Source organism: Macrotis lagotis, chromosome 5, assembly GCF_037893015.1.
Source record: "Macrotis lagotis isolate mMagLag1 chromosome 5, bilby.v1.9.chrom.fasta, whole genome shotgun sequence".
Lineage (NCBI taxonomy): Eukaryota > Metazoa > Chordata > Mammalia > Peramelemorphia > Peramelidae > Macrotis > Macrotis lagotis.
In genome coordinates, this window is record NC_133662.1 from 222,903,532 (window position 1) to 222,921,629 (window position 18,098).

General features: G+C 37.0%; 1 protein-coding gene across 2 annotated transcripts in view; it reads left to right on the forward strand.

Annotated features, from left to right (window-relative positions):
- The window catches only part of MAN1A2 (mannosidase alpha class 1A member 2), a 202,123-nt gene extending 186,587 nt beyond the window's left edge, over nt 1–15,536 (forward strand). For both annotated transcript variants that reach the window (XM_074188551.1, XM_074188552.1), the window contains exons 12-13: nt 1,089–1,204; nt 8,360–15,536. In XM_074188551.1, the coding sequence (XP_074044652.1) occupies nt 1,089–1,204; nt 8,360–8,492 (249 nt within the window). In that variant the 3' untranslated portion in view covers nt 8,493–15,536. The remainder of the gene's footprint in view (nt 1–1,088; nt 1,205–8,359) is intronic.
- Nucleotides 15,537–18,098: the final 2,562 nt, after the last annotated feature.

Below are 18,098 nucleotides of genomic sequence, written 5' to 3' on the forward strand. Positions count from 1 at the left end.
ACCACATTTTTTAGAGGTCCATTTCCCCTGATTTGTGAGATGATACTTAGTTCTTTAAGTTTTCCATGATTCTCTTTTGTTGTACTTTGTAGGTGGGCTCGAACTCTACACCAGTGTTTCCCTCAAGGGGAAGGGAAGAAAACTAGCATTTAATTGATTATTATATGCTAGGCACTCAAAGAAGGCAAAAATGGTACCTGCTCTGCAGAGGTGGGGAGGCAATAGGCAAACACCTATGGAACAAGCTCTAGAAAGGATGAATTGGAAATGTTCAGCAAAGGGAACGGCTTCCTAGAAAAGTGGGATTTTAGCTGAGATGTGAAGAAGGCCAGAGGAGGAAGAAGCATGAGGGACACAGGGAGGAATAACAAGAAATTAGCACCACTGGATTATAGTATCCTGAGAGTGGGGGCAGTGTAAAATAGAAGTAAACTGGAAGCAAGGCGCCTTTAGATGGTAAACTGTATAAAAGCAAAGGAAGAGAGCAGCGTTTGAAACTTTCAAAAGCCATCATTTAAACACTGCAGGATTGCCAATTTAGAATGCAGTTGACATGCTGTGAATCATTTTAATTCATTCATTAAGTTCCTATGTGAATGAATGAAGCAGTTATGAAGTGCTTACTATGCACAAAGCTCTGGAGCGATTCACATAGAAAAATAAGACACACCATCATAACAAGAGAGACAGTACCTTTGGAGGGTTTCAGCAACAAGTTAGATGTATGTAAGCAATTCTAGGAGTCTTCACACAGATGAATTAGTGAATTTTTACCCTGTTATTAGATTTGGAACAGCTCAGCCATTGTGAAAAAGAAATCTCAACAAATAAATTGAAAAGACCCTTCTATTTTGATTTTCAGAGTAGAAAGGGAGGGAATTTTTGTCAAAATGTTATAAGGTTAAATAGATTTATGCTGTAAGGACGGTGCTTCAGTTAAGGCTTTTCATTGTGGAAATTCCATTTGATTAGAAATCCTACTTTGAATTATCAAGTCTCAGCATATCATGGTTCGCTGAAGTTGACCCTCAAAATTTGTGCTTCATGGAATTGTTTTGTTCTCTTTTCCTCTTTCATTTCTTTCCTAGGCTATTGAAAAGTATTGTCGAGTCAAAGGTGGATTTTCTGGGATCAAAGATGTGTATTCTTCTGCTCCTGCATATGATGACGTGCAGCAGAGCTTCTTCCTTGCGGAGACACTGAAGTAAGGAGATTTCCTTTTAAATGATTTTATTGTCTCATAGTTTACATGTGGTCTATTAGTAGATGACATATCCCAATTATTATGTATTATGTTTACAGATATAATAGTCATCAGAGTAGTATAAGCTTCTACAGATTTCAAATGAATTAAATTGAATGAGGAATTGAGTACCCTAGATGTAATTGTTCTCTGTTATAGCATAGGAAGATAATCTGGAAGTAATATTTTTTTTAAAATGAGGCTTTGTTTTCATTTAGGATTTAATATCTAGTAATGTTTTTGACCTTTTATAACGATGACTTCTCATTTTCTCTGAACTTTTTTTTTCCAGATTAAATTTAGGACAACTTTAAATGAATGTCCTATCTGTGCCTGAACCCCTACAAATAAACAAAGTTCATCATCTTTCTCATTCTCAATCCCACTATTACTTCTATTTTGTATACTTATATTGGATTATAAATTGGATTATTTAATTTGTTTGTTTCTTTTCTTACAAATCAAACATTTGACGCAAGGACAAGGCATGGATTTAAAATTCTTCTCCCTGAAAATGTCTACCATCCAAATATCTATAATAAATAAATTTATTGTCAAATACAAAGAAAGTCTGAATTTCAAACTCCCTTTATGAGATTAAATAAAGTCTTAATAACTCAACCAAGAAATGATAAACCTAAGAGAATTGTAAACAGACATCACTAATAAATGTTTATTACTAAGTCGTAATTAAAAACCAACCTTGATATAGTTTTAAAATTATTTATTTATGATCAAATTGAATCATATCACTGATGAAAAGATGAGTTCATAGAAGTCTATCTTTTAATGTAAGGAAAGTATAGACCTAAACCCCAAAGCTTATAATACTGCAATGAAAAAATCACTAGCTGCTTTCTAAGTAAATACATAAATAAATGAAGGATGACCCCTTTACCCCCTATTATTTGAAATAGCGCTCAAAATGCTAGCCTAAAACAAAAAAAAGAAATTAAAGAACTTGATGTAAGCAAAAAGAGTAAACAAAGCTAACTTCTTTTTCTGGTGTTGTTTTGTTTACTTAGAAAACTTTATAGAGTATCAACAAAGAAAGTAATTAAGGTAATAATTTTATTAAAGTAGCAAGTTACAAAATAAACCCACTAAAACCAACAGTGTTTTTTAAAGTTTTAGTTATAATTTTTATAACATTCAGGAGCAAATAATAGTAGAGTAAATCCTATATAGTGTAACTACAAAATCCATAAAATATTAGCAGTTAATCTTCCATTGTACACACTCTAGATAATGAATATAATTTAAAGCACTCTTTAAGGAAATAATGACTTAAATATTTGGAGAGATTGTCGTCGGGATTCATGTCTGGATCTTGTCAACATAATAAAAATGGCAATACTGTTTATATTCATTTACAGACTTACTGCTGTGGTAATCAAGTCTGATGCATGTTAAATGCTAGCAAATGGCTTTGTACAAAGGCACAAATGTTGCCAATGGTGAACTGAGCTTGGAGAATAGCTATAGTCCACTTTGTCTTGAACATTGAATGGGTGTTGGAACTTAAAATGTAACCAAAAACCAGAACAAAGCAGTGAATAGTGAAGGAGAGTAAGGTGAAGTATGGCCAGAAAAACCAGATCATGGAGAGTCTTTGGTTATCCCAAAGTTAGCAGCTGAAGGTTTTTGAATAGTAGAGCAACATTCTGTGACTTGGGAAGCTTGTTCTGGCTCATCACGATTGAAAAAGAGATGGAATGAAACATGAAGAAGAACTATTGGAATAGTCTATGTGAGAGGTGATTTAGGGCCTGTACCAAGGTGGTCACAGAGAATGGACTTAGGAGAATGAGTGGGAGATTATGGTGGAGGGAGAGTCCACAAGACTTTGAAATTGGTTAAATAAAGAGAAAGAGGAAAGAGTCAGAAATATCTTCAGGATTTTGAATTTCTCAATAGAAACAGGAACAACTAAAGAGGGCAGGGAACATTGCTTCTGCTACCTTTGACTCCCCAATCCCCGCCTCGGATTTTCATGACTCGAACTTTTTCCTGGTTCTCCTCCTCCTGGCCTGACTGTTCCTTCTCCATCTCCATGTCACATCCACTAATCAGGGATGTTCTCTGAGGCTTTCTGCTTTCTGCTTTCCTACTAATACTCTCTTACCTGATCTCCTCTGTAACCCGGGGTTCAGCTGTCATCTCCATTGAGGTGATTTCCAGATCTGTAAAAGCCAGCTCTAATTCTTATCTTGACAGTAGGATGCAAAAACAATAGCTTATTGGAGATTTCGAATTGATTTCTTTTAAAATTTCTCAAAGTCAGAATGTCTAAAATAGAATTCATTATCTTCCCTCCAAAATCCCCCTCTTCCAAACTTTCCTGTTTCTGTCAAGATTCTCATCATCTTTCCAGGCATCCAGGAATGAACCTTTGCCTTCTCTCTTACTTTATATATCTAGGCAGATGCCAGATGTTGGGGTTTTGTCACCCTAATTTATATAGATTCTTTTCTCTTCACTAACGTGGCCAGTGCCTCAGCCTAGCCCTTATCAGCTGTTACCTGGACTTTTGCAATGGCCTTCTTTTTGGTCTTCCCCACCTCAAAACCTTTCCTCATTCCAGTCCATCTCTATGTAGCTACCAAAGTTGTTTTCAGTAAAAATAATGGTCTGACCATATCACCCTTACACTTTTCTCTGTTTCTCTGTCTCCCTTTCCCTTTGCTCCTTCCCTTCTCCATCCCTCCCTTTCCCTCTCTCTCTCTCTCTCCAGTAGTGGTTCCCTGGTATCTCTTTTATCAAATATATCTTCACCACCTCCTTCCCACCTTTCCAGGTCCTTGATAAATTACTGCCCTTTATACTTTGTCCTTCAAATCCAGCTCTGCTGGCCTATTTGGTGGCATTCAACCCCATGTCCTGTACCTGAAATTCACCCACCTCCACTTCTTAGAAGACCTAACTCAGACACCACTTTCTACATGAATACCATGGATCCTCTCACTGCTTGTTCTCTCCAAACTTTGTGTTCATTCTGTATATATTTTCCTGTGATGCTGCTTCAATCTTTGGCTTTATATCTCTAGAGTTTACCATCTGACATAAATGTGCTTAATAGATTTATTGATTGAAACTTGACTTGTGTGGAGCTGACTGGCTCTAGTAGGCTCAACAATCATTACATCTCAGTCCCTGGCAAAAGTTCTAAAACTTGAATGCATTAAATCAACTAAAACCCAGGAAATTTTATTTCCCTCATGATCTGGATTAAAGGTGCTATTCCAGGTCTGGGGAAGTGTGAGGGGAAGTGAGGTAGATATAGTTGGCCTAGGTGAGTAGCCAGCTAATATGTGAGATATGATCTTCTCAGGAACATACATTTGTTGACATGGTTTGGCTTTTAAGCAAAAGGAAAGGAACCAGTAACTATGGAGGTATAAAAGATGAGGAACAAGGAAGGGGAAGTAGAAAAGGGTTAATCGGGGTCAGGGTGCTTTTTGTTTGTTTTTGCTTTAATGAGAAGGAATAGGAACATGATATAGGTTAAGTATCTAGCTTTATTCTCTGAAATTAGAGCAGGGAGAAAAAGATTGGTAAAAGTGTGGAAAGATTTGGAATTATGGAGTAAGAGAGATGAAAGAAATCATGGCAGACAGTTCAAATTTGATAATTAATTCCTAGATTTATTCTATGATATTATGGAAAATTACATGAATGTTCAATTTAAAATACCTGTCCCATTTTCTTCCACAGCAGAGGAAACTACAATAAAACAAATCTTACTTTGCGTGGCAATGAAACAGAAAGCTATTTTCATTTCTTAATTTGTATTTTTAAGACATATAACATTAATGCCACATTTTCTCCCACTTCCTTTATTCATGTTCTTTGTATTTTTCTTAAACAGACTTGCCTTATGAAGCAGCACATTTCATTCTGTTTTGTTTTTATCAAAGAAAAGGTTCATCTAAATGATTCTTGACAGGTTCAATGTCAGGACTGGACCATAGGTGTTAAAAGAAATGACCTGACTGGTTAATTAAGGAATCAATAGGCAATCACAGTGCCACAAGACTTATGTGAAAATGAGGTTTATTACAAGAGAAATGAACATATGATTGGAATGCAGAATTGACAGTCCTTAGAGAAGTTTGTGTATTTATGACATACAACAAAAGAAGGAGGAGAAAACAGGAAAGGTGTGGCATGGGAGGAGAAAGGGGCAGTAACCCCTCCTAAAGAGGAGCAGCTAGGGGGTGCCAAAAGCCACATTCTTTTCCTTGGAAACTGCTAAGACTATGAAGATAGGAGGGTCCCAACTGCACAAGTATGTTTCCCAACTTGGAACAAACTGGCTGGACCTCCATCTTCGGGTGCAAACAACAAATTATGTCACCTGAGGGGGAGCAGTGGATTTCGTCCTTTTTTCACACATTCATAGCCTCCTACATGCTCTGGGTCCAAAGTTTCTGGTAAATAAGATAACCTAAAAAGAGAAGTTCAGAGGATCCTTTGATAACTTTTTTCCAAGTGATATTTTATTTTTCCAATTACATATTACGAAAATTTTTCAACATTCATCCACATGCATATGCATTTTTTAAGTTAAATAATTTCCTTTTATCCTCCCTTCCCATCTGCTCTTCACCCCTCCAGTGGTGAACACTCAGGTGAATATTGTACATACACATTTTTGTTTAATATGTTTATAGATTATGAATTAGAATTAAGGGAAAAGAAAGAAAACCATGAGATAGAAAAAGAATACATAAGAGAAATTTTTAAAAAGTGAATATAAGGGGTGGCTAGGTGGTGCAGTGGATAAAGCCACCGGCCCTGGAGTCAGGAGTACCTGGGTTCAAATCCGGTCTCAGACACTTAATAATTCCCTAGCTGTGTGGCCTGGGGCAAGCCAGTTAACCCCGTTTGCCTTGCAAAAACCTTTAAGAAAAAGTGAATATAATGTTAATTCAGATTCTGAAGGATTATGGTTTTTTTTTTCTTGCTTTGTTTTGTTTTTTTCTTCTTCTGAGCAGGAATAGCATTGTCCATAGTCAGTCAGGATCCTAGGGTTGTCCTAGCTCTCTGAACTGATGAGAGCAGCTGCATCCATTATGATCAACTCACGATGTTGTTTAATGTGTACAATGTTTTCTTGGTTCTGCTCTATTTGCTCAGCATCAGTTCCTATCATTCATTCCATGTTTCTCTAGAGTCTGACCAATTCATGATTTCTTATATGTTTAATGACTCTTAATAAGACTCTTCGTGGTTTAAAAATTTTACTACCAAGACTTCAACTTCTCTCTAAAAGCAGATTAAGTATGCCTATTTTTACTGAAATTTAACTTAAAACTTCTTATTTTTAATCACTTTAATTAGCTCCTTTTTTAGGATCAATTTATAATTTACAAGAGCTTTCCCAGAGCAACAGTGTGAAATAGATGAATTACCCAGTTTTACAACTTGAGGGTCAAGGAAAGCAAAAGACCTATCCAAGAGCTGGACAGCATGTCCCATGTCCCTTCTATTCTGTTCCTCCTACAATTTCCTATTTCTAAATTGATATCACCATAGTCTTTTTAAGCTTATCCCTTAAAAACCTGGTTAGGTGTGTGTTTTTTTTTGTTTTTTTGGTTTTTTTTTTGCTGTGATATACCTTCTTTTTCTTCTTGTTTTCTCTCCTTTTTCCTCTTTCCCTCTTTTAATATTTCTTGTTGTCTTACTGGCTTCTATTTGAGTCATTTTAATATTCATAGAATTTATTGCTTAGGCAAAGTTTTGTGCCTATTGGGCCATGCTGTTAATTCTCTTTCCAATTCTTGTTACCACTCTCATTTCTTTTTCAATTATTTCCTGTCATTCTCTTTATTTCATTTATAAGAACATTTTGAATTCTTCATTTTTTTATATCCAAACTATGGTTGATTTTTTGTTGTTGTTGAGCATTTTTCATTCTTTCTTGGTAGATGTTTTGGGTTGGTCATCCTTTCACCTTAATAGTTTTTTATGGTCAGGTTCTTTTGTTTGTTTGCCCATTCCCTCAGCCTATTTCCTGACTTTGGTTCCAACTCCCATCCTTAGTGCTAACTTTATGACTTTGGGCAAGTCAAAACTTCCCTGTGTTTTCTCATATAAAATAAGAGGATTGAACCAGATGGTCTTAATAGCACTATTTTTATGATGCCCCTATCAGAATAATTGCTCAGATTTGAATATAGAATGTAGGTGAACCTGATGTCTACTGCTTTCTGCAATACCTATGAAATAGTTACATTGTGAAATAATATTATTCTCAATTTAGAAATGAGAAAACTGAAGCTCAGAGGTTAAATGACTTTTCCATGGCTTCCTAATAATTAAAATCAGTCCTAGAACCTAGATTGCCAGACTCCCAACCTGTTTGCCATCACATTATGCTGGCTATCCAATAGGTTTCAGTCTGGAATTTGCCAAACATAAATCAAACTTTGTTTATATATCAGTCTTGCCTTTTTAAGTTCCTTTAAGTAACATGGGATTATTTAAAATATTTATCCTGCACAGTGATCCCGTATCACCAGAAGGACCAGACCCTCTATACTCTTCCTTGTCTCAGTTTAAGTAGTGCTACTGATAGTAGATTGAAACCATAGAGTTTGTAGTCAGTACACCTTGACTCTATTGCTTCTACTCAAAAATCAGATATATTCTGCATTCAGAGATATACCTTGTAATGTTTTATCTATTTATGTAAATTTTCATTTCTTTTGGGAAATTAATTTGAAGTATTGTTTAATTGTACTGTCTACCAACATATGTTATTGCAATTGTAGGTATCTTAAAAACAATAATAGACCAGAAAAAAATTGCTTTATAATGGCTCTCATTTTAACATTTTAATTTCACATGTATTTTTATTATATGTGGTTCACATTTGTGAATAGAAAATACATTTTAAGGTTTTCATCTATTTGATATGTCATATTAGAATGCATTGCTGAATGGCAAATTATTTCTGGTAAACTAAGTCCATTTCTAGGATTTGCATATACATTATTCAAAGTAAGATATTGGTTTCTTTTGCCGTTAACATCTAGATATGACATTCAACCATTCTACTTACTTCTGTTTGATGTATCTCTAATACTACTTTTTTATTTCTTTCATTTTCAGGTATTTGTATCTGCTCTTCTCCAATGATGATCTTTTACCTTTAGACCACTGGGTGTTTAATACAGAAGCCCACCCTCTGCCTGTGTTACATTTAGCCAACACCACACTTTCAGGAAATCTTGATTTACGGTAAAAGCAGCTCAAGAGGAGAGACTTTACTCACCTGTGTTTTGTTTACATGAACCAATGCAGAAATTAGGCTGGAGAGGGGACTTTTGGAAACCTGGGCCTCCCAAGTCAGGATGGCAGGGTGAGAAGTGACTACTCTACTCGAAGCTCTTCAACCTATAGATAAATTGACTTTGAAATTATTCCATTTTATACCTGACCAAAATATGCTCCACAATTTGCAGGACAGAGACCTAATGTGCTTTAAATCCTAATGAGAAGGTCATATGGGGGAAATGCCGATTGTTACTGTATTGATTTAGAATCCTGGAATAAGGAGGATGGCCTCATGAGAATGAACAGAAACGCGGAGCTCTGTGCTGTAGAGTTACTGATAGCCTTTACAGCGAATTACATATTTGTTTCTTTCTGACATGGAATGGATCTTAAATACTTTGTTTTTCCTCCCTCCCTCCCTCCCCTCACTCCTACACCCTATTTTAATATTGGAAGGAATCGTGAAACAAGAACAGTAGAACAGCAGAACTGCACCAGCAGCAACAGCCGCCGGATTTTAGCCTGAAAGAGAAATACAGTCCCCTATGTCTTTCTGAATTATCAAGTCCCCATTCAATGACCAGCCTGGCAGCCATTTCAAACACCCGATTTGTTTCAACAATACCTCTTGATTGAGTTAGTTTTTTTCTGGGACATGAGTTCAACAAGGAAATACTTTCCCTGTCTTTGTCTTCATGTGGAATTTATCAAATCTGCAGTATTTTTAATACCCACTATTTTTTGAGAATCTAGGTTGGGAATTTTGTGCATGTAGCTCAGTCAAGTATTGGTAGCATGACAAAAACAAAAAACAACCCCCTCCATATTTCCTTGAAAACTGTTCTAAGAAAAAAGCTTTGTTGGTTTTTTGGGGAAGGGAAAGGGGAAAATTTTCCTCAAGCCACAGATCCATCAGGTAAATACTAGCCTTTTTAGCCTCCATGATAAACTCAGTATAGTCATTCACCTTTCAACCATTGTGAATGGTTTTGTTCAAAACACTCTCCTATAGCTTTGTTTTTCTTCATTGCCTTGATGAACTAAATTGTTATTACAACTCAACCAACTTGAAAAAAGAATAAGACACCAAAACTTCAGTCCCAACCTCCTAGCCCCTCTCTCATTATTAGCTGGATGGACAGTCCCACCACAAATCAATTCAGCCTTCTCTGGAGACATTATGGGACACCAAAAAATTGTCAGTAATCTTCAACAATAAAGGTGTGGTGCAGATAAGTATATAAGACATCTCAATTTGAGATGTAGCTGTGGCATCTCCTTTCATTGAAAGGTGAAAGATTTTGCACTGATATTTATATTGTTAGCCAGTCCTAATTGTTTCTGAGAGAGCATATTTTTTTTCCCAGTAGCATGAAATAATGGAAGATAAATGTTATCTTGGGATTAAATATTTTTGGATCCAAGTAATTTTGTGACACCACAAACCATCTTTCTTTACTATTTTACTTTGCAAACAACTCCCACTGGCATTTTGAGATGAGATTTTAGTGTCATTGAAGTTTTGATATTACCTTTATTAGTAATTGGACAGTTTTTGAAACTATTTGCTCAATCTTATATTGGGATTTAAAACATTTTAATATATTTTTTTTCTTTTAAACCTCCCTATTTAATGTGTGATGGGTTTAAGTGGGAAAAGATTCCAAGGAAATAATGTGTTTCAATTCTGCATTTTAATTCAATCCTGTCTGATTACCTTGAATCATAGTGTCAAATCCACAAAATATTGGCTATGTATTGTTAAACAATTTTTTTCAGTATGCATTCAAGATTATATTGTAAAGAAGATAATTTAAGCCCTTATAAGAGTTAATTTTGGCAGACTCTAAGTATTCCCACCAAATTCTGAAATCTTGCCTCCTTATTCTACTTGTAAGTCAAAAAAATATAATGAAGACCAAGTACTTTTTGTGTAATTTAAGTATCCTTCTTTAAGAATGATTTTAGAAGAGTATGGTGAAAATAATTTGATTTTCCAAAAAAAGTATGTTTAAATATGGAAATCCCATATGCAAGTCATGGAATGGATATAAAATTGGCCTTGCCTAGATCCAAAGTGGATCAGCATATGGAAAGAGGGTGACTAGGAAAGAGGATATGTGCCTTCGGCTGGCCAGGAATTGTTAAGATTGCCAAGTGGCTCATCCTCCTCTGGGGGCACAGCCTGGAGCCTTGGCAGTGGTCTCCTTTCCCACCTCCACCACCCAGAGGCCATGCTTAGTGGAGCACAGAAGAGGGGCCATAGAGGCTTTGGAAGAATAGGAGTCATCCACATATTTCATTTTTCTCTTCTCAGAATACCAAAGGCTATTAAACTCAATTACAAAGTAAATCAGCAGTTTCATGTTTTGCTTTGTCGTTTCCTCCAACGCCTGGTCCTGGTTCCCAAGGGTTCCTGCACTCTTGTTCGATGCCCCCAGGCTTAGTGTTCTGGAGTGGCCAGGGCCAGCTGCCTCTACTGTGTGACCAATGTGACCAAGGCACAAAGCTCCCTGGACCTATGCTTCCCTCATCAAAGGAGGGCTGTGAACCACATGAGCTCTGAGATTTTTCCTGACTGGAAAAGCCAGTCGGTCCTTTTGACTTTGCCAGGGATTGATCAGTAGTTCTCCAGGCATTACCTCCTTGGCACCTCAACACCTTTCCAAGAGAGATGCAAGCCTTTTCCAGATACATCTATGACAAATGATGTGATCAGCTGGGGCCCAGAATAAACCAAAAAATAGCTTGTCAGGAAGGGAAGTCTTGAATCTTTACGTTTTAAAGCCATTTCATTTCATTTTTGAAGTCTTACTTTTGAACCTAGGTTAAAGGATGTCATTAATACCACGGGAATGTTACTTGTTACCAGGGGAATCAACCAATTGAGGCCTCAAGTGGTGTATGGGTGCTTTAGGGACCTGTCATCTGATATGGGGAGCAGATGTTTTCCGTTGGAATGAAGCAACTCGCAGCATCTTAGAAGTAAAAAGAACCTTGGAAGTCCTGTGATCCAGTCCCTATCTTAAGCATGAATGTACCTTAATGTGCGATCCACAGAGTATGGTGGAGACAAGGCACCCTAAGTGAGCATCAGAGTGCTGTAGGGATTCAGAGCAGAGCAGGGATTTTTCATAAGAGTTGACTCAACCCCTTCTAACATCTTGTGCTACCTGGGCCTTCACAGGGGTCTCAATAACTTGTAATCCAGGATTCATTCATACATCTTTGTAAGTCTCATAATTGTGATTCTTGCCTATAAAATACCTGGATTTCTTTCATTGTTCTGCATAGTGATTCATTGCACATTGTCTTTCTTGAAGCTATTTCTGTCCTTTAAAATGTTTGTTGATATAAACAAAAGTTCCCTATAATTATTTGAGATATGCAACTTAGAGGGAAAAAGTTTATAATACATTTAAGAAAATTTATCATCCTTTATTCTGGTAATGATTATTATAATTTATAACTCATATTTAAAAAGATGTTAAACATTTTTTAGTAGTTTTTATTCAGATCGTAGAAAGAGCTGAAAAAATCCTTATACCGTTTCATGTTAATTATATAACCAGTTGTTTTCTTTAAAATTATTTCTTTAAAAACTATATTCTGAAAAAATAATATTTTAAGTGGCTACATATAATCCATGATAAACTAACAGTTAAGAGTGTGATTATATTCTCTCCCCTCCCAAGTTGAATTCTATCACAACTGAAAGGGAATATATTTTAGAAATATTTTTAAGCCTCAGCAGGGAGCCAAAGAAGATGTGCTTCATTGACCTGATCACAGATAAATTCTGTTAATAATCAGCAGAGCAAGAGCATTTTTCCAGGAAATGTCCATAAGATAGTCATTTGTTATAAAGAACACATAATAAAAAACATAAGCTGTTGTATATTTATCAATTCGGTTTTTTAGACCTCTCTAGAGTTGATCCTTTATGAAATACCAGTCTCATGTAACACCAGGTTGGTGTTAAGATGTCCATTCAAATATCACTATGAAAGGCTTTCATTGTAGACTCAGGAGAAATGAAGATACAGTTTGATACAAGGTAATGAATTTTGACTGTCTTCTGTGCTGATCAGTCTTTGTTCTTTTGAATGTGGATTTGTATTTTTTAGAAAGAGCCAAAAGTCTTAGAACCAGTCTGTTGAATAGGTTTAGTGATGCTTTTGAGACTAAAAATTCCCCTCGAGGCATTTTTAAAAGTTTCAGAAACATACTCAGTAATAAATGCACCATTGGAATGAATGAAGATATCACCACTGAGGCAACTTTGCTGATACCACACACTCCTTTGGATTTACAGACTAAGGTGTATTTGTTTGATGCAATATGAGTTTTTTTTTGGGGGGGGTGAGCATATCTTATTAGTTTTTGTTGAAAGGGAAAATAATTTCCTTTCCTAGCTTTATTACTTAGATTGCCACATTGTTTTCTTTAAAACAGATCCTGATTTTCTGAATCCTTGTGCTTCCTCCTCCCCTCAAATCTCATGTGATCGAATATTCCCACAGAGAGAATTGCCTCAGCCTCAGAGACCTGGAAATTCCTCATATAATCCCCACACCTCTTTCTCAGTGACACTATGAATCACAACTTTTGCTTCTTTGCAAAAAACGAGGGATTTAACACAGAAAAGGGATGATCTGACTTCTCTTAGATTAAAGATCTAGTCAAAGATTAATTACTTGCCCATTCCCAAACCTCTGTCCTGGGCTTCAATCTGTTTCTTCCCAAGGGTTCCTTTGCTCATATCTGATCATCCTATTGTTCTTTGGACAAGAATAAAAAATCATTTGACTTTTTGATCAAATGGTTAATATCCTCTTAGTTACTTATGCTTGTGTCTTGGGGTGGGAGAGATTTATGAGAGAAAATAATATAGGAGAAACCCCAAATTTTATTTAATCTAATACACAGTTATAACTATCTGCTAATGGAGTGGTAATATAGCACTACTACTTAATATAACAATATTAACCTGTTCCAAATAATATATATTTCGATTCCTATTGAAGGGTGACATAATGGGATGTAACCCATGCTAAATTCCTTCTCTATAGAAATATAATAAGCGAAGCATATTGATCTAACCAGATACGGAGATCTCAGAAGTTAAGAAATGGCTACTTGTCTATAGACAGAGAATAATATGCTTCCTATTGGAGAAGCTTCACTAAGTGAACAAAGTTAAATACTGCAGAGAATGTTAGCTCTTCAATCCACAATCTCAAATAAGTCATTTCAACCTTTAGGTAATTGTCTTGTACTTCATTTCCTTTTTATTCTTTTGAGCATGGAAATATTTGTTTGAAATAAAATTTTTAAGAAAAACGTTAATCTTTAGTTACTCCATTTCACTAGTTCCCAACCTTATCCACTTTAGAATATACAGTCCTCTTTTTAAAAAAAAACTACATGGGACTACTTGTTTGGCATATAGGTGTGTGTGTGGGGGGGGGTTCAAGCTAATTACAGTCTGTGTTGGGCATGCCCAACATAGAAGTATTGGTTTTGACTGCACAGATTCCAAGCAGAGTATTTACAGTTAACCAAATAGAGGAAGGCCTTCGGAAAAAGTACATTTTCAAGGTGGTTTTCTGTTACCTCAGCTCATTCAGATCAGCAGGATGGAGTTTATTCTGCAGAACTAGAACAAGAGCCTATTGAAAATTCTTCTTAGAGTAACTGGCGCTTCTTTTCATTTGACACCTGTGTTAATTGTTGGTTCACCTAGTGTGTGTGTGTGTGTGTGTGTGTGTGTGTGTGTGTGTGTGTTTGAACAGGGCTATCTGTGTATACATTTTGTCTTCCTACAGTTGCACTTTATGTTGTCTTCAGAACAGAATCCATTGATGAGGGATGGTGAGGTGTGACTGCCATTCAGAATGGGGGGCGGTGGACACCTGCCATCTGCCTCTTCCTCAAAGCTTCTCTGCCATGTTCACCCAAACAAGATCATGTTGTCTTTTTCAGTGTGGTGTCATTTTAAGGCTACATGTCTGAATCCTTTGATTAAAAAGGCTCTCCAGAATGTCCTTTATTCTCTGAATTCACCCTGCGCCCCCCCACCCCCACCCTGCCACACTTTCAGACTACTCTCAGAAACCCAGTACATAGGTCCCAGAGAACCTCTGATTTCAGTGTTACAGAGAAACCGATGCCTTGTGGAAGGAAAAAGGAGCAAAACTCATGGAAAAGAATGACATGGTTTGTTTTTTTCTTTTGGTCAGCATATTGATATTTTGTGAACTGCAAAAGTTGAGTTGGTCCTCCCATCTGTAGCAATAAGCCTGACTTTAAAAAATGCAGAAAAAATGCTGTCTTAAATTTACTTAGTGACCCCCTCTCCCTTAGATGCATCCTTCAAAAAGTTTCCCTCTGTGTTCCCTCTCCACCTCCCTCCACCCTTTGCTTCGTTGATGCTTCTTACCATCCAAGGCAATGTTGTCACTCCATGAGAGGGCTTGCCATTCTTTAGGGTTTTTTTTAGTTTTTGTCTTTTTTTTTTTTGCAAGGTAAATGGGGTTAAGTGGCTTGCCCAAGGTCACACAGCTAGGTAATTATTAAGTGTCTGAGACCGGATTTGAACCCAGGTACTCCTGACTCCAAGACCGGTGCTTTATCCACTATGACACCTAGCCACCCCAGGCTTGCCATTCTTAACCCATCATATCTTCAATGTTTAACAAATCCATTTTTAAACTTGGTTTGACTTCAGTAATTCATTCAAAAATTATAACTTGATCACATTATTGCTAAGATACACTTTTCTATGCACAGAATGTGTTGGAGAGGATTTTTCAGTATAAAATCTAACAAATGTTTTCCGTTTTCTTAAATCCCTTAAAAATTTGTTTTCAGAGTGAGCAGGGTATTGCCATCCCCATTTTATTAATAAGCTGCTGTTTGGAGTCTTGTGGTCTACCTCTAGTCTCAACTCTGGGGGCTTCAAAACACACACACACACACACACACACACACACACACACAGACAGACACAATGCATTTTAAACAGCTGCGGGCTCCTTGTAGGCTTGGAGCTGTGGAAGGAAGCTCCACAGAATCCAATGCAAATTACAGCTTCTACTCAATAGAAACCCAGAGCTTACTTTAAGAAGAACTAGTTATCAGGGATCTACTGGTTCGTATTTGGTTGATTCAAAAGGAGATCCGTCATTTTAATGACTGCTTTTGTAACTTGGACTGCCAACCCACATTATCAGTAGTGGGATGGCAGCCCTGTGACCCAATATTCATTTTTCCCATGATATAAGTGATCCAACCCAAGGAACTGTTACCAGTCTATTTCATGGGTTTTATATTCTTATCAGTGGAGGTATTCAAACAGAGGACAGTTTATTGTGTCTCAAGAATATCAAAGAAGGGATTTTGTCCATTAGGCAGGAAATTTATGTTCCATGACTTCCAAGGGCCTTTTCCAATTCTAGGATTCTGTGGTTCTAACCTGAATGAGATACTCACTGGCTGCTCCAAAATTGGTTTCCAGTCATGTCCTCCATATGTAATTTTTACAGATTAAAAGTAATATTGTATATAAAAGATTAAATAAAGATGTTCTTTAAGTGAAAATATTGTTCAGCATTCATTTCATAATTCTGCTTACTAATGATGGCATAGGTTCATAGTCCCTTTGCAGCTTGAAGAATAACCGGTTGCTTTTCTTCAGTTACCCAAATTCAGATAGATTTGCTTTACTTCAGTTGTTTTCAATCCTGTCTAACTTTTTGTGGCCCCATTTGAGTTTATCCTAAGAAAGATACTGGACTGGTTTGCTGTTTCCTTCTCTAGCTCATTTTATAGATGAGGAAACGGGTACTACAACTGATAAGTAACTAAATGCAGATTTGAACTTGGGAAGATGAGTTTCCCACTCCAAGCCTGGCAGTCTATTCAGAGTAGCACCTAGCTGCCCTCTTTAATTAATCTAGTTACATTTAGTTGAAATTACTAAGAATTTAAAAGGAGTTGAAAAGACTCTTTAAGGTTAGATGATTTTAAGGCAACCAGGGACAGATGTCCTAGCTTTTGTATAGAATGGTCAGTTCATCTAACTGAACTCTTTGCCCCTTTCAACAGACCCCTCCCCTCTCACCCCCAATCCCCAAAACTTTGCCACTTCCAAATCTGCTCTGATAATAACCTGCTTCAGAGTTTGCTGAACTAAATGGAGGACCAAAAGGCCAGAATCGGACTGAACTTAGAGGAAGTCTCAGGTGTGTGGGTGCATTATAAAAAGGAAAGCATTATGAAACTGCACAAAATTTGCACACTTCAGCTTGATTATGTATTGATCAAGACAAGAATGTTTCATCCTTAAATTTCAGATTTATAACCGCTTTAGATTTACATTACAGAGCTTTCCAAAGAAATTATCCAGATCATCTATAAATCGAACTAGGAAAGAAATTAATGCATCGTCAGTCCCCTAAATTGCTGTGGTATGTGGAAAGGAGCACCAAATTTAGAGACTGAGAAAATCTATGTTTGCATCTCATTTTAGGGGCAAGTAATTTCATCTCTAGGCCTCCATTTTTTGGTTTGGTTTTTTGGGTTTTTTGCAAGGCAAACAGGGTTAAGTGGCTTGCCCAAGGCCACACAGGTAACTATTAAGTGTCTGAGACCAGATTTGAACCCAGGCTGACTCCAGGGCCGGTGCTTTATCCGCTGCGCCACCTAGCTGCCCCTTTGGCCTTGGTTTCTTGCTCTTTAAAATGACGTGAAAGATCTAGTGGTTGTGGAGCCAACTGGATTTCAGCCCTCTGACATAAGATTATAGATCTAAATCTAGAAGTGACCTCGCCTGACCTTTCCATTTTACATAGAAGGAAACTGAGGCCCAGAGGTTATGACTTGCCCAAGTTAATAAGTGGCAGAGCCAGAATTTTAACTCCAATTCCATTCCCCCTAACAGTCCCTAGCTGCCTCTTACTACTGGGACCTGGAATGAGTCACTTGAACTTCCAGTGCCCCGAGGCCTGAGACCAAATTGCAGAGTTGCTGATGTGTTGATGGAGAAAGCTTTCAGACTGAGTTCCCTATGCTCATGAAATAAAAGGTCCGGCCCCTTCCAACCCATCTCATCCCCTAACAAACAACAAAATTCATAAGTGGTTGGACTACATGAACTGCACCCAACCAAATCGATAACTGAAATTCTGATGCTGTTTATTTGGTTTATAGAAGTTCATTTTCAAAATGAAAAACCCTTGAGTTCTAGATTCTTAACCCTCGCTTTCACTAGTTCCCTACAGTCAGAAACTATTATCACTAAATTCATGTCTGGCCAATGAATGCAGGTGACTTAAGGAAGAAAAAGGCCAATGATGCATGCACAGCCCCCTTCCCTCAAATCCAATTTGTGTCCCTGTCTTGGCATCACCTCCCTGATGTGATCTTCAAAAATTAAGGACAAACATTATTAAAGTGTACTAGTCTCCTTGAACATCCTCCCCTTGATTTCCTTCCGTCCTCTCTAGAATTCCTTCTTATCTCCACCTGTTTGAAATCTACTCTTCTTTTTGTAGAATTTATAAATTTATAA